The sequence below is a fragment of the Ixodes scapularis genome, unplaced genomic scaffold, assembly GCF_016920785.2.
Source record: "Ixodes scapularis isolate PalLabHiFi unplaced genomic scaffold, ASM1692078v2 PGA_scaffold1__304_contigs__length_218370807, whole genome shotgun sequence".
NCBI classification, from domain to species: Eukaryota; Metazoa; Arthropoda; class Arachnida; order Ixodida; family Ixodidae; genus Ixodes; species Ixodes scapularis.
The window spans coordinates 113,912,639-113,932,579 of NW_024609846.1; the positions used below are offsets into that span (position 1 = coordinate 113,912,639).

General features: G+C 45.8%; 1 protein-coding gene across 1 annotated transcript in view; it reads left to right on the forward strand.

The window, feature by feature from the left end:
- LOC8053888 (sodium/hydrogen exchanger 2) overlaps window positions 1-19,941 on the forward strand; it is a 657,649-nt gene that overhangs the window by 444,893 nt on the left and 192,815 nt on the right. Inside the window, exon 5 of the mRNA XM_040205731.3 lies at window positions 11,783-11,828. Within this exon, the coding sequence (XP_040061665.1) occupies window positions 11,783-11,828 (46 nt within the window). The remainder of the gene's footprint in view (window positions 1-11,782; window positions 11,829-19,941) is intronic.

Consider the following 19,941-nt stretch of genomic DNA (forward strand, 5'->3'; position numbering starts at 1 on the left):
AGCGACGTAACATGACACTAAAGTTCTGCTAAATGTAGTAGACAAATTTTCTAGCTAAATTTAGCGGACGGTGTTTATGTTGCACAGTGACGTAACGTGGCACTAAACTTGTGCTAAAAATAGTAGACACATTTTCCAGCAAAATTTAGCGGACAGTGTTTATGTAGCACAGCGACGTAACGTGGCACTAAATTTCTGCTAAAATTAGTAGACACATCTTCCAGCTAAATTTAGCGGACATTGTTTATGTATCAAAGCGACGTAACGTCGCACTACATTTCTGCTAAATATAGTAGATAAATTTTCTAGCTAAATTTAGCGGACTGTGTTTATGTAGCACAGCGACGTAACATGGCACTAAATTTCTGCTAAATGTAGTAGACACATTTTCTAGCTAAATTAAGCGGACGGTGTTTATTTTGCACAGCGACGTAACGTTGCACTAAATTTCTGCTAAATATAATAGACAAAGTTTCTAGCTAAATTTAGCGGACGGTGTTTATGTTGCACAGTGAGGTAACGTGGCACTAAATTTCTGCTAAAATTAGTAGACACATTTCTCAGCTAAATTTAGCGGACGGTGTTTATGTAGCACAGCGACGTAACGTGGCACTACATTTCTGCTAAATATAGTAGATAAATTTTCTAGCTAAATTTAGCGGGCTGTGTTTATGTAGCACAGCGACGTAATAGGGCACTAAATTTCTGCTAAATGTAGTAGACAATTTTTCTAGCTAAATTTAGCGGACGGTATTTATGTTGCACAGCGACGTAACGCTGCACTAAATTTCTGCTAAATATAGTAGACAAATTTTCTAGCTAAATTTAGCGGACGGTGTTTATGTTGCACAGCGACGTAACGTTGCACTAAATTTCTGCTAAATGTAGTAGATAAATTTTCTAGCTAAATTTCGCAGACGGTTTTTATGTAGCACAGCGACGTAACGTTGCACTAAATTTCTGCTAAATATAGTAGATAAATTTTCTAGCTAAATTTAGCGGACGGTGTTTATGTAGCACAGCGACGAAACATGGCACTAAATTTCGGCTAAATGTAGTAGACAAATTTTCTAGCTAAATTTAGCGGACGGTGTTTATGCTGCACAGCGAGGTAACGTGGCACTAAATTTCTGCTAAATGTAGTAGACAAATTTTCTAGCTAAATTTAGCGGACAGTGTTTATGTTGCACAGCGACGTAACGTTGCACTAAATTTCTGCTAAATATAGAAGATAAATTTTCTAGCTAAATTTAGTGGACGGTGTTTATGTAGCACAGCGACGTAACATGGCACTAAATTTCTGCTAAAATTAGTAGACACATTTTCTAGCTAAATTTAGCGGACGGTGTTTATGTTGCGCAGCGACGTAACGTGGCACTAAATTTCTGCTAAATATAGTAGATAAATTTTCCAACGAAATTTAGTGGACGGTGTTTATGTAGCACAGCGACGTAAAGAGGCTCTAAATTTCTTCTAAATATAGTAGACAAATTTTCTAGCTGAATTTAGCGGGCTCTGTTTATGTAGCACAACGACGTAACGTGGCACGAAATTTCTGCTAAAATTAGTAGACACATTTTCCAGCTAAATTTAGCAACGTTACGTGACACTGTGACATTACGTGGCACTGAATTTCTGCTTAATTGAGTGGAAAATTTTGCTGGCTAAATCTAGCGAGAAAATGGCATCAAGTGACATGACGTCACGTGACACTGCAATGTCCACTGATCTCTACATCTATTTGCTGGATCGCGTTTGACCAGCTCCGCCTATGGACGGGAATGCGGCTACGGTCGGCCATCTTTTTGGTAGAGTTATATTATCTCTAGCCATCATAGTAATATGGCGGACAGCGCAATGGCGGCAGGCTGCCATAAAATAGCCGTGGATCTAGTACACTGTACCATAGGTGATATTTCGTGCTTGATTGAAGTTGCTCGACGAAGCAGATTCTTGAAACCCGGCGTGAACGGTAGCCTCATCTTTGAGGACCCGGCAAAAGTTCTACGAAAGCGCAGCACCGGGGGAAGCAGCGCAGCTCGCATCGAAAGCAGACTCCGTATCGACGTCTGCTTTCGATGCTTCTTTCGATGCGACTTTCGATGCGACTTTCGATGCGACTTTCGATGCGTGCTGTGCTGCTTTTTCCCGGTGCTGCGATTTTGTGAAACTTTTACCGGGTCCTCAAAGATCGGGCTACCGTTCACGCCGTGTTTCAAAAATATGTTTCGTCAAACAATTTCAATCAAGCAGGAAATATCACCCACGCTATCTTGATGGCAGCCTGCCACCACAACTGCCACAACGCTGTCTGCCAGGGATGGATGATAGTGGCTGCAGCAGCTGTACCTATAGAGGTAATATAACTCTACCAAAAAGAGGGCCGCCAGTGGCCGCATTCACGGAGCGGGCAAACGCGATCCAGCAATTGTCATAGAGATCAGTGGCGACGTAAGAGTGACGACACTGTTGTTATCCGCTAAGAGTGACAGAGAAATGCACCGCTAAATTTAGCGGGAAACTAGTTACGTCATGTAGCATGACGTCACAATCAAGGCACTTATTCTCAGCTGTAAGTAGCGGAAAAATTGCCTCGCTATATATAGCGGAGATATATTCCCTCTCATCTTAGCGGGCCTAAAGTCACTGGCTCCAGTGACTTTAAGCGGGCCAAAGCCCAACGTTGGCCACGGCGTAGAAGAAACACACGCGGGATCCACTGTGAAAGCTCGCCGATAATGAATATTGCCGTTAAAGGAGATGCGGAGAGGAAGACGGACGAAATGAAACGGCGATTTTGGTCACCGCGAGATCGAGAACGAGATCTAATTTGCGCTTCGAGTATCGACCGAAGATAGCATTCGGAGACCTCCTAACGCGAGCGAAGAACGCGGTATGTCTGCTACGAAGCGCCGTTCGCAGAAGAAAATAAAACGAAAGACTTAGTCTGCTAACAGAACGGGAAAAAGGTTGACCGTCTGCTACAAACCGAGCATCGCGGCGAAGTCGGATCGGACGCAGGCTGAAATTGTGATCGTCAGCTATTTTATGTTTGAAGCCATTGACAACCCGCGTTTCGTTTGCAAATGTCAAGTTGCTCCGCTGCCGTACACGAGCTGACATCTGCCGGTGGATTAAGGAGTACTAAGGTCAAGCGCGTCAGAGGCAGCGAGATCCCTCTCGCTATCGGTTTGTTGGTGAGACGTTTTCACCGAAATATTTCCCGATTGTGAACCCGCGAATCAGTTGATTACGCGCAAGCTGTGCCGTCACATCTAATCAGCAGCTGGGAAGAAACGCCCTCGTTCTCATGCCTTGCCCAAAATCGGACCCCTGGGTCCGATTTTGTTTGAGGTGGCAGTGAGAGCATTCTCGGTCGACGCAGCTGTTGCCATAGCAACCCTCGCACTTGGTCGAACTCAGCGCAAATGTGCGAATCGCCCTTTAAAGGGATACTGAACCGAAATTTCGAGCTTCACAAAACAAGGCTGGACGGATAGGCGCGGGACGCTGCAAAACCCAAAAACATCACTCATACAGCGATATTCCTAACGGATCGCCGTATCTTTGGAAAAGAAGTGCGCGATTGTACCGCGGCCGACGAGACGACCCACGTCACGATTCTCATTCCCTCTCCTCCTCGATTTGTCCCGTCGAGCTGGTGAACCGAAGCGAGGAGGAGGGAAGCGAGGCCGCTTCCCCTCATTCTCAAATTTCACAGGAGGACAATGGCGTCAAAGACCTCGCTTGATCACGCCCTTCTTTTCCAAAAGTACGGCCATCCGTTTGAGATTACGATGTATGAGTGATGTTTTGGAGTTCGTAGCGTCCCGTTCTACGCTTCTACGGAATTATTTTGCGAAATCCGAATTTCGGTTCAGTATTCCTACTCCGACGTCAAAACTACCAGTGCGATGAAAGGTACTCCGCTCAACAACTAACGCGATAAAATGTGATGCCCACTTATGCGCTTTTGCGGCCGATGTCGTGTTCAGGCTTACTCGGAGGCTTCGTGTATCCTGGAAGCGACACGATCACTTTTCTTTTGTCATTGTGAGTTCCAGAACGGACAAAAAATACAACGAACACAAAACAAGGTCCTCATCATACTCTGCTTTGCTTCCTTCCGCCTTCTTTGCCTTCTGGAATCACAAAATGCTAAAGCAAAACGAACTTTCGTCTTCTCTTCCTGGAAAATCTTTCAGGAACCTTACATCGGATCGACATTATGCGTCAAGCAGACGGTGGGGCTCCACGTATGCTCAGAATTGTTTCATCGTGCTGCAACGTGAGAGACGATAGGGAACAACTCGCCATTAACTTCGGCATAGCTGGGAAAGTTTCCCCGTCGGAAGCAGGCCTCGCGAAAACGTCTCGTACCGAAACGTCACGGACCCCGAGAAGGTGCTTGCGGTCCGTCTTTTTGCACCCATTGTTAGCTCGCCCATTTGTGCGGGAGGTTAGTACTAAAGTTTGCGCGCTTGTTTTCGGCGTAATGTAGGGGTGTGGGAGTCGAATTTCATATCCTCGCCTAACTTTCGTGACGTTGGCTCCACAACGCCGTCCTTGTATGCAGCAAGGTGTGCAGTGTTTATCCGTCCTAGCCCAACTTTGGAAAACATTGCCATACGCCCCGTAACGGTGGAAGTGACGCCTGCTAAAGTTTTTTCATCGAATTTTCTTTGTGTGTGTGTTCTATACGCAACAAGTGGAGCGAAAACTCGCGCCGCCGGGATTCGATCAGCCGCCCCAATACTTTCGGCCCGGATGGGCACCGCACCGGCGAACGCTCGCGTAATCACAAGTGCGTAATGCACGTTAAGGATCCAAGGTTAGCAAAGAAGCAAAAACAAATTAGACGTTAGGAACCGTATTCACTACATTCCACTAACTAGTGTTGTTTAAAAGTTAGTAGAGCGCGCAGGGAGCGGTTAGGGAATATTGTATTGCTAAGCTTGGTCGACGCAAGCGTGGTTATTATAGTCCGGAGTAACGAGCGGAAGTGATGGGAAATTTTAGATCACGCACACTCCGAGATTCGATCAGGTGGAGAACCGTGCTGTAAAGCTCCCGTGTAGACCGTGTTCACTTGCCCGTGGACCGCGCTTCGAAGTGAAATCGAAATTGGCGAGAGGGCTAGCCTGAAAATTGCGTGCGCAAATGTGCCACAAGAATAAAACTAAAAACGCGAGTGTGTTTGAATGATCTGATTATACGATGCAGTAGTCGCAAAAGCAAAACAAATCAGGAAGAAGGACGCCAAACGATGAAACAGAATCTCATTCCAGGTAAAGGGTTGCGCTGCAGGGTCGGAGATCCCCTTTCTGCCGATACTCGAATGAATGTCGAGGCATCGGTTGTCACGAGCCCACATCGGATGCCCACGCGGTGCTCCTGTCCACTGTGTGAGCCGCTTTTAAATATCGTCACCGCTGGGATCGCGAAGCTTGACGACGAAATCCCGGGAATCGCTTTGTTGACAACGCCAAACATCCAATCCCCACAACTTCGTCATCATTTTTTTTTTTTTTTTCGAACGAGAGACTGACGAAAACTTCCGCTTTTATCCTGGAAGTTGTTCCTGGTAATCTGAAACTTTATCTGAAATCTTAGGAAACGCCTTTCTGCGCTACAGAAACGTTACAACAGCCCGCGACAGAGCAATATGATATCGCCTGGGATATACCTAAGGCCGTTTCTAGACCTGAGGACGTCACAGTCTCGAAGTATGGCTATCGCCAATTGCTGCCGCTCTACACTAAACGTTAAACTGGTGGCACCCAGAAGATAATCAAGGAGTGGATTGCCGATACTGTTCAGTATATGTTATTTAGTAACTGTAGTCCCGTCCTGTTTTTTTTTTTTTCTTTCTTTTTTCTCGCGTTTACCAATATTTTAGGGCAAATAGTAATCATGTTCGGAATTGTGGGATAAAAAAATAAAAAAATAAACGCTAGGTTTCAGTGCTATTTTGTTTTTTCAGAACCTCTAGCTTTCCTTTAAGCCATGTTTTTATGAACCAACTCGCTGCTATGCTTCTTTCCTTTACACACCGATGTTAAGCATAATCTTAAACGTCCTTCTTTTCTTTCCATTTTTTTGGGGGGGAGGGGGGGGGGGGGAGGGGGGGTTATTGCAATCCATCATGGACGTTGCTTCGAACAAATTGTCTCGGTACACAGCCTGGTGCACCACGCCTCATTTGATGGGCGCACTTCCCTATCAGACCTCGCTGTAAGAAACGACACAGCCACAAAAAGAAAAAAAGGTCGGGATTTTTAAGCTTCCTTGTCTAATGGCACGAACGGGAGCGTTTCTCGCTTTAAAATGTCGCGCTTGGTTTTGGAGCCTGACGGGCCATTTTTAACGACGTTTTTCTTTTTATGTTTCCTTCCTTTAAGGTTGACGACACATTCCATCGAACATGCACTTCATTCCCCAAATGGATTCGTCAATCTCCATTTATTTTTCTTGCCTCCGTATTCCCGTTTCATTTGTGTCACGTTCATGTTTCTTGTTTTGTCCGCTTTCATCAATACCAATTTCGTCTTCTTCTTTTTTTTTTTTTTTTTTTGCACGCTCATTTTTTTTTTTTTTTTTTTTAGACGTCCACCAAGTCAAAGAATCTCCGCGAAAAAACGAGTGAAACCCACCGTAAAAATATATTGTTTTTTTTTTCTTTTTCATCGAGCATTTTTATGTTTTGTCGTTGGCTTGTTAGATCCTTCGTATATGTTTTTTACTGTGTTTATTTTACGTATGGTCTGCGCGCTTTCTTTAGAGTATATCTCTTGGATTCTTTCGCCCTTGGGTATTGATGGGCTCATAAACAAAGTCGCGCGCTGATGATGACCGCTTTAATAAACGTTCTGTTTAAAGATTTGAAGATTCAGCGCTTCATTTCCTTCGCGTTGCCTCAGCGTCTTTCGGCAGGGTATATTTCTACCAGTAACCTAAAATGGGGGGTATCGGGAAGGGTTGGGCTGGAGCGACTGAACAGGGAATTCGTTGGGCACTTACTCTGAGTACATATTGGACACGAGTGCTGTGTCATCGTTCGGTTTGGTCTCGAATCCAATCACACGCTTCGGGCCCCCCAAAAATGGCGACCGCCAGCCGCTGTTGTTGGTGGATATATGATAAAAGGTATATTGGCGATCGTTACGATTCGAAAATGCTACTTCCTTACCTTTAAATACAGTGTCAGAAATCTCAAGCGACATCGTTTTGCTCTCTCCCTCTCCCCCCCTCTCTCACACGCACACACGTGAACTGTTTTCAGCTAGAACGCGCTAGTTTTAGCATTTATGACGGAAAAACGTTTACAGCGATTTCGGAAAAACTTTCGGATGACTGGCAACAATGATTGTAAGCGGCACGATGGGTGGAGTTTAGAGGGCGCAAGCTACCGCCCGTTAGGTACAGCCGTTATCATCCATCCATCCATCGACCCGATGGCTGGAGCGTCGTTACTCTGGAGCGTGATAATGCGTCGTCGACTGGCCCGTTAAGCGCACCTATCCCGCCCGCCCATCAAAATTTCGTCCCGAAGTGAGAAAAAAATTATACGTCTGAGAACCAACTCGGCGCGTCGCGTTGTCGGATCATCGCGATCCTGACGGTTGGTGCTAGAAGTCTCGGCCAAGAGTACGAGCGAACGCGATGGTCGCTGTCGTCGGTATACATCCCGTAGACTTTGAGACTGGAGGGCGACCTACAGCAGACCAGGCGTCTGTCGCATCCACCTCCGCTGCCGTGCCGCCACCAGGGTCGCGCCCGACGACGGCGTGACACTTTTACGACGTCATCAGCCGGCGGATACCGAGGAACCACCTTTACGACGCTGTAGACACACAAGTCGTAGACGCGTGCCGGGCACCATAGCTCTAGGGTCGAGCATAAGGAATTCATGACCGACACTTTGAATCCAGATGCGAAAGAATCAAAATAACGAAAGAAAGAGCCGGGAGACAGAATAAACGGTCGAGTGCACGCAAAAAAAAAAAAAATGAAAGGCGCGTTGACTGGGCTTGGCCGCTCCCGGCTTCGTGTCACGCACACGGAAGCTTGGCCACGGGTCGCTGCGGTATCGGATTGTCCCAAGTTCTGCTCGATGAGCCGATTTAGCTGTCGGGACCCGATACATACCTTCCGGCTAGCCTGCCCAATGATGTCTGTTGTAGCCGGCTGGACAGGTACATGTAAATATGCAGACAGTTTTTGCATGACCGATGTGACCGTTATACGAGGATGCGTCAGGGAGTGTCTGCAGACCGTTTTTTTTTTGTGCGTGTGTGATGTATAAGCTGCCGGCTCTCCATCCCCTAATTCTGTTGTGAGCGCCGCCATCTTGAGGGTTGGTGCGGCTTCCTGCGCTTTGTGTAGACCAACTCAACTCTCTGACGTCATGCCGGTGCGGTGGCTCTGATGTGGGCAATGGGCATGCGTAGATCAATCTTGTACGCGTTACTGGAAAAAAAAAAAAAGAGTAACTGGCTGAAATTACAATTACTTTATTGAAAAATGTAACTTATTAAAGTAATCAATTACTGCACCGGAAAAGTAATTATAAAATTACCAGAAACTAACTGATTAGTTTTTACTTTGCTTTCTGTTTTTTTGTTTTTTTTTTAACCTTTTATTGCGAAATCAAAATGCATACATATGTTCGAAGTGGTTACATTTTGTTTCCTTTTGTCACTCCCACCTTGTTAAGCTGCAACAGCAGTTGTCGTTCGAAGTTCTCCTAAGTCATCTTCCCACGTTTCCTGGTGAAGGTATATGCCTCGACGCTAAAGCCCCTCGCGACAGATGCGCTCGAGGGAAGAGCGGTGTTGTTGCGCACATACACTTTGCATAGCAGTTCGTGGTTGCGCAGTGCTTCGACGGACGCTTCTGAATTCTGTAGAAAGCGAAGCGCTTCAATGTTGGGACCGCCTGTTGAAAGTTTTTCAGGTGGGAAAAGCGAAAAGCTGGAAAACTCGTCCGTGGACCGATTTTTTGGAGCGTCCGCAGAGACGGACGACGTTGCGCAACCATAGCAGCGACGACTGAGCTCGTCTGCCAGAAGACGACGAAGCTCGTGCAGGCGACGTCCTTCAGTTGTCACCGATTTCGTCTTCAATCGAGGAATCGCACGGGCAGACAAACCGATTTTTTTTTACGTAAACAAAAACTCATTTTAGCTCTTTCGGAAACATATAATTGATTACTTGTAATTGATTACAGCAAGATAGTTATGCAGCTGAATCCTTAAAAAGTTACAATATAATGTAATTGATTAGAAGTAATCAGTTGCTTGTAACTCGTCACGTACAAGTTTAGCGCAGATGCTTCGCCTTCGGCGAATCTGGGTTCTGCGCAGGCGCAGTGCCCACACTCGGTGTGGGCGAATGAGGGGTCGTTTATAAACAGTGTCTCGGTCGAAAAGGTGTTAGAAAACTCAGGCGACGTCGCCTTGCTCTGTCGCGGACCGTTTTTGACATTTCTGGAAGACGAAAAAAAAAAAAATCGTTTTGTGCTATCTCACAATAAACTTCCCATAACTCGCACCAACAATTTTAAGCGCTAGGATGGCTGGCGTGCCGGTTTACCTTGAAGCCTGGCCAATTTTGTGACTATGTGGCACCACCGGCGACCATTACGTGCAAGTCTATGAAAGGAGCACAGTGAAATGAGAAATTGTGCTTGAATGCGAATATTTTATGGCGTTTTTCGACGAGCATATTGCCGCGTGCATGACCGAGAAAGAACATTTCTCCGTGCTTCTAGAAGATTCGTGTTTACTCATGCCCCGAACGTAATAGATAAAGAGGCCAACACGGCCTCCCGGAGTCTGTCTCCCGAGTACTGCTCGACACTCGAACATTCTACACTCGTTTTCACCGTAAGTACCGTAGTAAAAAAAGTCCAGCTCTTCCCGGAGCATTACTAAGTTCCCCTTTATGTGGAGAATTAGATACGCGATAGATGATTTTTAGATCATATATTTGTTACCTTATCGAGACTTACACGTTTCAAAACGCCAAAAAGCATCGCTTCTTGCTTCGACAACCAAATATTGTAAGAACTACTTCGTCCGGCTTATCAGAAATGCGCAAAACTTCATTGTTTCCTGCTGTCTCGACTGGTGCTACAAAAGCCCCCTGCGATAGCTGGCACCAGCCACTCCTCCCAATCCAAAGGAGAAAAAAAATGAAGTTGCAGCGCGTCCAGCCGTTTGAACTACGTAAAACCTGTCGGCGCCAAGGCCACTGGATTTTTGCGGAATCAGATGTATTTCCCGAAACTTTGTTTTTCACAAACTTGGCAAACAGAGGAGGTTACGGTCCCAATGAGCCAACCAGTGCCTCGGAACATGACACGGGACTATACCTCATCTTTGGTTGGTTGCGCGCAGTGCTGTCGAAGCCGCTTTTGAACAAATGTCGAGTGACAGTCTATTCTTTAAGGGGGACAAAAGAGGCGTCTGGGAAACAGAAGAGAGGGTCCTGGTAAGAGAAGACTTCCTCTTCTTCCTCTTCTCCAGCAGTTGTGGGATGGGCATTCGCCCCCGTACCTTTGGGAAGGGCAGACACGTGCTTCGCCTCCGTCGCTCTGATTGGCTCGAGGGAGCCGTAGTGTTCGCGCTTTCCCAAGAACGGATTTGGTGCGTCTATTCGGGAAGACTTTTTCAACATCTTTCTCGTGTAATGTTCCTTTTGGGATCCATATTGTCTTTGCCCTTTTGGAAAAAAAAAAAAAAAAAACATTTGTACGTTTCTTTTGACGCTCTGAGAATGGCTATCATCTCGCACTGAAACGCCTTATGACGGCAGTTGTGTCTAGCCGTGCACATTTCGAAACTGGGTGCACTTTCCTGCTAAACTACGGAAGAAGTGCAATTTTGTAAAAATAGGATGCTGCAATAAAAAAAAGGTTTCTTCCGTATTACACCGTCCTATATATGTCTAAGGCGTAGCATTGTTCGTTGCATGTAAAGCATGTAGAACATAAAAAAAACGCTGTAATTTATTTTCTATTACAAACAATGTAAAAAAAAAAAAAAAAAACATTACGCCGGGAACTAGCATTTTTACTGCCTGAGAGACGGCGCTTGACAGGGCACTTTGACAGAGCATCCCGCTAGAAACTAAAGTGTAAAACATTTTGCTTTGAAGAAAACAAAGTGTAAAAATTGAGTCGCTTTGAAAAACGACAGGCGCGAATAGCTTACGCAAGGGACGCGCCCCGAGGCACTTACTTGTCAAGGTAAATGTCCAGAAAGTTGTCTTTTTTTTTTTCACTAAATGAACATTGCGACACTAAATGGAATTGTAGTACTGCTCAGAGCTACAAGCTCTCGCCGACATCGGTCAGCGAGGGTCTTCTTTCTAAAAGTGAGAAGAGAGATTTAGCAAACAAAAGGAAAACCACATCATCGCGAACAATTGAACGCGTGCTTTTGAAGGCAGGCTGCTTTTCTTACTGCGATACTCTGATTTTCAATCTAACAGCAATACGCGTGTATTTAAGATCACGCGCTTCTCATAAATACCCGTAGAAAGAAAAGAAAGAAAACAGGGCTCCTTCACTTTTTTCTAATCCTGTAATTATTGTTTTTTTTTTTTCCCCGACTGTTTTTTCGACAGGCTCGCTGGTGCTTTCTCCGTGTTCATCTTTGGTGGCCGATATATTTTTGACGCAATTCAATACAGCGACATGCTTCCTACTGTGTGATCAAACAGTCAATGTCCTTTGTTCTTTTCTCTCCCCTCCTCTTCCTCCCCTGTCCCCACATCAGTTTTCCACCACGCCAACTTCTTGTCTTCGATCGTGCCGGAGTCCTGGTGAGTACAGACATCTTGTTTTCAATTCTTTCTCAGTTTTTTTTTTTTTTTACTTTTGTGTCATTTTTTTTACTTCATCGTTCTTTCTTGTTGATGGCAATAAATCTAATTATAGCAAGTGTACAGTTAATGCAGGTTTATCCTCGGTATAGTTTATATAAAAACGCTGGTCCTCGGAACCCAGCAGAGGCCTTCGGCCTAGTGTTGCCGTTAACTCAAGCCTAGCGCGTGCATTTTCTGTTGGCGCAACGGGGAACGCGACAGAACGGCACGCAACAAAACAGCGCGCGACAAAACGGCATGGTCAAAACATCACGCGTCAAAACAGTACAGTGTCAAAAACAGCTAGCGTCAAAACAGCACGCGACAAAACAACAGAGCGACAGAAGAGCACGTGCCAAAATACCATGCGACAAAACTGCAAACAAACAAAACAGCACGCACGTTTGTCGACGTTTAGCGCACTCGAAAAACTGTCACTCAAGCATTCACACACCCAAAAAACACTCCTCTCACGCAGCGCTCACTAACAACTTTGTATTGCGTACTTTACTTCGGCTTCTACTTCTTCAGAATTTAGGCGATTTGCAAATAGAAAGAGACGACATATATATGAGTAAAAAATTCCTGTCTCTACGCTTAGGCTAATTTGCGGCTAAATAGTTTATCTCTTTTCGTGATAATGTTATCGACGCCGTACTAACACATTTGTCTTCTAGTATGACTGGAGGACAAATGCATGTTGTTGTTGTTTTTTGTTTTGTTTTTTTTGCTGGAGAACGCATTATTAGTAGCACGCGCCTAAATTAAGTACGCGCTGCTAACGTGCTCAGCGGAACATTTGTGTATTGCCGTTACATTTTATTATCAACCGTTATATGGCTTTATTATATTATTACCTGTGTCGTTATATTTTATTACCTACTTATAGCGTCTCGTGCATGTTGAGGAAGATAAAACCCACCGCTCACCGCAAGACAATGACGCTAAATGTCTTGCCGCATTTTTAATGGATGATTTATTGTTAATCCGTTAACATTTTATATCGATACAAATGCGGCACCCTATTTACCCTAAGGAAAAATAAAGATCACAATTGACGAGTTTAGTGGAACTTATGAAGAAATAGCCTATTTGACATACACTATTGTTTTACACATAGCTTAGACACGGTAAAAAAGTGACAGCCCACAAGAGCGTCAATGAGGAGCTGTGTGGCATTCTGGGACAGGACGTTGAGTAGTCTTTGCGAGATTCTCGCCTATGCCTTTGAACCCGATAGGGTGCGTCCTCTTTGGCCGTCAATCATCTTCTCCTTTTGGTACATAGGGTACCGTATTTGTATGGATATAAAACGCGAACGGATTAACAATCAATCAGTAATTAAAACGACTGCAAACAATTTAGCTTCATTGGCTTGCGGTGGGAAGGTTTCATATAGCTGAACATACACGAAAAGCTATAAGTAGGTAGTAAAATATAGCTGTGCAGGGCAATAATATAAAAACATAAAAGGGTTGATAATAAAATGTAACGGCAAAGCACATGTTCTGCTGAAGTACCTCATAATTAGGTGCGTGCTCCTAATAATGTCATAAAGCGAAAAAAAACAGTATGTATTTACGTGCGTGTTTCTTGTGTGTGTTTTTTTTTTTTGTTTTTCTTTTTGGTTTTTTTTTTGCTGTTTACGTTTTGGCACGTGCTTTTCTGTCGCTCTGCTGTTTTGTCTCGTGCTGTTCTGTGGTGGTGCCCCGTCGCTGCGACATGGGCGTCACGAGTTCGTAAGGGTCCGTTCCCCGACTGGATTCGAGTGATTTCGCTTGTCGTCATCGGAAAATTGCGCTTTTGCTGTCCCAAGTTGGATTCTCTGAAATTGACAATGACTGCGAGGGAGCGAAACGACTGGCTAAGATTCGGCATGTAGAAATTGCGTGACAGCGACCCTGCAGCGTAACGTTTTATTAGCTTTCGAAAGGGAACACCTGGTTGGGATTCCCTTCATAGGTGTGAACGACGTATCTTGAAATTTTTTTAGTGTGTGCATTACTAAAACATATCGTGATAGATCCGTGCCAATTAAGCGTAGGCCAAAATCAACGCCAAAATGTTTATACAACACATGGAAAGGTGTAACGTTTGTCAGCAGGACATTACCGTCGCTGTGTGTCCTTGCAATCCCGAAGAAGGCTTGAAAATTCATTTATGCCGCACCCCCTCGTTTTCCCGGTCAACATCCAAACACAACGTCGGGGCGGCGGAGAAGTGTATGCTGCATCGTTTTTACCGACGTTGGTCCCTGCGCTCAGTTCAGTTCACGTGTCATTACATAAATGGCGCGATAGTAGACGCGGACCTGTAAACGAATATCATTCTCCATTGAAAACTGCATTCGCACCGGCCGCAAGCGAACCGTGGTGTATTTTGGCTGCAAAGCGGGAAGCCTGGTTCGGTGGCGGTGGCGTCCTTTGGAATTCGCTACTAGAGGGGCGGAAGACAGACACCATACTTTTGGTTTTTATTTTCTAAACTAGGTGGGGCAAGGCACCGCCCGTTATAAAGTGTACAGCGGTTAGCATTCGTTCATACATTCATTCGGTAGTATTTCTCATTCATCGTAGTCTGCGCGGTTTTTACTACGGGGAGGGCATGACGTCAGCCACGTAGCTTTCCCAAGCCATCCTTCCCTGCCGCTCGCCTCTTTCTCATTTTCCTCGCCAATTTCCCTTTCAAATATGAACCACGCGAGTCCACTGAATTGTATATGGTCGCGTCTACGAACTGAGCGGCACAAGGTTCTAACGTGGTTCTCTTCATGATTGCGGCCGCTGAATGCGCCCGCTGCCTTTCAATTGGTCCTGTAACCATGAAGTGAAGAAGTTATTTTTTTACGCTCCGTTACCATCATGCGAATGGAGACTAGCGTTCTAATGATGTGCGTAACTTCATTTAGCTTGCGAAATCTGTTCGCGTTTAAAACGCAATTCAATTCGCCGCCTACATTCACCTTTGTCAATGTTTCGATGTACGCCCTTCATTCTGCCGGATCGTTCGGAGCGTGGACTGACACAACCCGCAGCACATCGCCGTGGCACAGCAAATCCACTGCGCATACTCTGCCGCTGTGATCAGTTTCCCATTCTGGAAACGCAGAAATTTCCTTATTCTTATGAACTAGAACTCCTGTGCCAGCGCTATGTGAAATAGCGTTAGAGTACCGGAAGTCAAAAAGGCGCTCAAAGAACTTAGCCGCATGCTCTACAAGTCCGAGCCTGAGTTTCGTTTCCTGCAGAAGTTCAACATCCGCTCTTTCGTTGAGGGGGGTATAATCAAGCTGGAGCAGTTTAGCGTTACAACTTTAAGCTTATACATCGATGAGGAAACATGCGAGAGTTAAAAGGACTGAGGTGATCACGAGTACAACCTACCGTGAGTTGGGCTAACGTTGTCCTCGGGCTTTGATGGTACGATTTTTTCTGCAGCTTTTACCAGTTAGGCGCGTCTGGGTAGTCCTCGTCCTCAGTGTATTCACTCTCTGCCAAATCCAGGGGTCGCTTTTCAGTGGAGCTTTATGTAACGTCCATGGTAGTTTCGTCGTTAAATATATAAAATAGCGCAAAAAAGGCAGGGACATGAAGTATACTGGACAAGCGCTTGTCCTGTATACTCTTTGTCCTTATATTTTTTTGCGCTATTTTATATGTTTAACTAAGATGAACCACGGCCGGACTAGAAGCGACGCTCTCTTTCTCTTCTTACGGCCTTTGCAATCGGCCACGGCCACGGCTTGCGATACGAGGCATCGAGATCGCTTCGTCTCGTGTTCTAAAGGGGTGGTCTATTCTCTCCCTCTGACGTGTGGCAAGCGTTACGTTGGCCAGACGGGCCTCTGTCTCAATGACAGGTTAAGAGAGCACGCTTACAGTGTCTCCACAACCGTGTCTCGTCACAACAACCTCACAACGATGTGAGGTTGTTAAGCGTCATAGGGACCAGCTTACTCGGGAAATTCTAGAGGCTGTTGAGATAGCGAGGTTGGGCGCAGCATGTGTAAGCAGTCCTTCTGTGGCCCTATCAGACAAAGAGATGAATTTTCTGACTTGCTCGCTTTTTAGCACGTACTCTGTACGGCTGTGTCATGGCGCATTTTATATATATATATATATATATATATATATATATATATATATATATATATATATATATTATCATTGTTTTATTTTTATTGGTGATGCATCACGTGGGCTGAATTCTTTCTTCTCTTTTGTTCGTGACACCGCAAATATATGTCGCGGTTTTGTGTTCAATAAACTCAGTTGTAAGTCAGCGCTACGTCCGTGTCACTTCTTTGTGCGGTCCTCGTCTTTTCGCGCTGTTTTTAATTCCGAAGTTTGCTTTCTTTCCTCGCCCCTGTCCAAGCTTCTTCCGTTGAAGGCACGGAGAGGGGCAGATACATGTCGCCTGATTCCTTGTCTCTTGAGGATGGACGCTGGACGGGGGCACCGTCCGTAGTGTTCGTTTCTCCCACAGTCGCCTCGGCCTCAACCTCGTCCATTAAAAGTTCATAGCTGCGCCCCTGGGGCTTCACGTTAATGACTGTTGCGTAGGGTCGCACCCAGTCCTTTTTTAAGTGACCAAATCGTCGACACGAATCACAGCGCGGCGCCCGACAGTCTCGACGAACATGCCCACACCTCCGGCGGCGCAAGCACATAGGTGCCCTACCTGGAACGATGACAAGCGTGTTGGCGTTGAGAACCCGCAGCTGGTGGGGTAGTCGTTGGCTAGTCGTTCCGTCGTCACGCCGTCCATGAGTTTGAGGCGCACTCTCCTTGTTGTTGGCTCAACGCCTCTGAAGCCATCTTCGCGCCAGGTCTCCCTTTCCACACTTTCCACTTTTCCGAAAGGCTCGAGTGCCTTGCGAACGAGGTAGTCTGGAACTTCTATGGGCAACCAATAAAGCTTCAGTAGCACGTCGGCCCTGTTTAAATCCAGAACAAGGCAACGCTCTCCCTTAACTTGGAGCTCCTTTGCCTCCAGTACCTTGTGCTTCGAGGCCAAGGAGTGGAATGTGACCGCCGAGAAGAGGTTCATCTGGTACGGTCCGCATGCCTTCAAGTCCTGCAGTACACCTGCGGTCTCGAGTCTTATCTTGAAGTCCGCAATCCTATACGGTCGTCCGGTGATGTCACAGTGAAGGAACAGGGTGGTTGAAAAAGCAACGTCCTTTGGCAGGGCATGCATCACAATCTGATACTCCTGGGACACGTAGTCAGCAGCAAAACCGCGGCCCGAGGTGGCCGTTACCTCCGCTCTATCGGAGCGAGCTGTCCTATATATGCGTCCGTACTCGACGAGTGCCGGACACAGAATGACGCTACCGACTATAGCCACGCAAACACGCTTGCCCGGCTTGGGAACGTGAGAGGTTTATATTTAGTTCTCTCGTTCCACTCTTAAAGGCGAAGCTTACGCGCCCTCCTGTCATTTTTCGCCCGTGGAGCCAGCCCTGTGTGTCCAATGGATTATTTAAATTGTACGTCTTAAAAAAATGAATGGCTGCAGATATTAGACCGAACACAATTTATAGTTTTTCTTTTAATTCATAAATAAACACATCAAGCTAAAACTTATACCGCAAAAATGATTCCATCATATAATCAAAAGCTACTGTTTTTTATTCGTTATGAAGGTAGAGTGCGATGCTTTCAGAAAACAGACATAGTGACTTTTTGTGTTGATTATATTTGACTTCTTGAAGGTCATAAACGCGTGGTCATAAATATATCTTGCGCTTCTCTCTGCGCCACTACCACCTTAGAGAATTTCCGCTGTCATGAATAATTGGCCTCTAAACCCTCGTCTGTCTTAGAGTCGTCTACATACTCAATGGGCTCCACTGCTAACGCTGATTCTTTTTTTCGCACGTGTCCGGTACGCCAGCGGTGAAAATAGTCTGAACGTGTTATAAAATAAAGTGCAGAAGTTGTGCACACAATGATGGCACGCAGCTATAGGTAGTAAAAATAAGTAAAAATGCTTTTGTGGGCCAGGTTTTTATATTGTATGGATTGATTTGAAATAAAAATTTAATTGAATTGCATTTGATGTTACTTAACAAAGCGAGACAAAATTCGCGGTAAAACGAGACGAAAAAAATCTTCGCCAAGGAGCGGAGGAGAAAGAGGATCGTGACGAGTTGAAGCCAATTTATGGCGGCCGCGTCACGTGATTCCAAGATGGCAGCGCCCGTGCGACGGAGGGTGAAAAGAAACGAAAAACGTCTATATGTTTTATGTCGTGTCCGTCCGCGGCCAACGCTATACGATCTAAGGGATCGCCATTCAAGCAGCACCAAAAGTGCATCTTGATGGTGCTCGTCGTCTCTTTGCGTAGGACTGGCTGAGGCAATCACGGGCTGTAAATGCAACGGGATCGTGCGCTTCTTTTTCCGTGCGTTGTTGGTTTAGCCGGCGAGAGCAAACGCACAAAGAGGACGAGCGCCGTGGCGATGCCCTTTTGACGCTCCTTGACTGGCTTTATCGTGTCGTACCGTTGGCTTCGGTCGGACTTAGCGTGAAACGGAGCATATTAAACTCTGCTCAGTGCGCTTCACGTCAACCTGCACCGCGGAAAATCGACCAACTTCTCTCTGCAACTGTAAAATGCACTATTTTTAACTCCAAAACTTTCGACCGCCACGTCTAATCTCAAGTCATACGGATAGAAAAATTATTTCAAAACCGAGTCACCGAGTGCTGAAAAGACACGCTTTGTTTTTCAAAATCTTTTTTTTTTTTTTTTTTTTTTTTTTACATATCAGAAGTCGAAAACGGAAGGATTTTATTTATTAGAGCGCAGCTCTTAGGCGTCCGTTTCCTCTTAGGCGTCCGTTTCCGTTTCAAGAGCAGCCTAGTTACAGACAGAATGAGAACGGCAGGTAGGATTTTTTATTCGTCCCACCTGCAGCGCGAGTTTCCTGGTTTCGATAACACCTCGGCGTCTCAAAGGCTTCGAGCGTGCAGGCTCAGCCAGTGCACAGCAGAAGGCAACCAGGAGGATGGGACGAGAGCTGCGGTGGGGACTTCAGAGTGCCGAGCCCTAATTGGAGGGGTTAGTGGGTAGACGCGAAGGCTAGCTGCCTTTCTCCTCTATCAACTGTCGTCCTCCAATCAGAGCAAACAAAAGCGTCGTCTCCTCCTCGCGCAGCGTCCAGCCTTCGCGTCTACATCTTTCCAATTAGGGCTTGGCGCTCTGAAGTCGCCGAAGCGCTCTCCCCTCCTCCTCTCCCTCACTTTCTCTCCGTATACAGCGCAGTCCACTTGTAGCGAAAACGTGAGAAAACCCGAATATTCAATCGTTATAACCGATTCTCGTTGTATCTGGACTAGAAACCGGCAGGTGTGCAACGCGTCCCGCGGAGGCGCTTTTTTCTTCGAGCCGTCTCTCCGAGGAATATTTGTCGGCCTACGAATCTCCAGCCGCGGTTTTGCGTTTCGAATCCAGGCCGACGTATCCGCACCCCGACAGAGGCTTACTGTGAAAAATGCGCCGCGTAACTGAGATTTCGCTGATGGGACTCCACGTGGTCTAAGGTAATCCTCGAACCTTATTCGCTGGTGCGTGCTGGAAGCCCATCTTCGTTGGTACAAAGCAAGATATCATAAAAATTTAATTAAATTTCTGTGCTCGGTCTTTTCTCCCGTCTTGTACGCATGGACTCGTTCCGTATTATCGCGAGGAAAATTAAGATGAATGCCGGAACTTTTCTTCGCATGGAAAATAGCCTCATTTAGTCATTTTACGCAGACATGATTGAAAATATTAACGATTAATGAAAGAGCTTTCCGTTACAAGCAAGGTGTGTGCATTGGACGGTGTAGTGTAGTTAACGGCAGAGAAAATTCATTATATATGTAATTTTTACTAAGTAGCAAAACGGGACGCAAGAACAAGACGGGCGAGCCTGGACAGAACGAGAAAAAAACGTTACAGCTCGTTTATTTATGGTCGGCGAACATGGCGGCCGCGCGGAAAGTCCGGAAATTGAAACTCTTGTTTGTCATTCCCTGGCGGAGATTGCAATCAGTCCTGCTGCTGGGATAACAACGCAGTA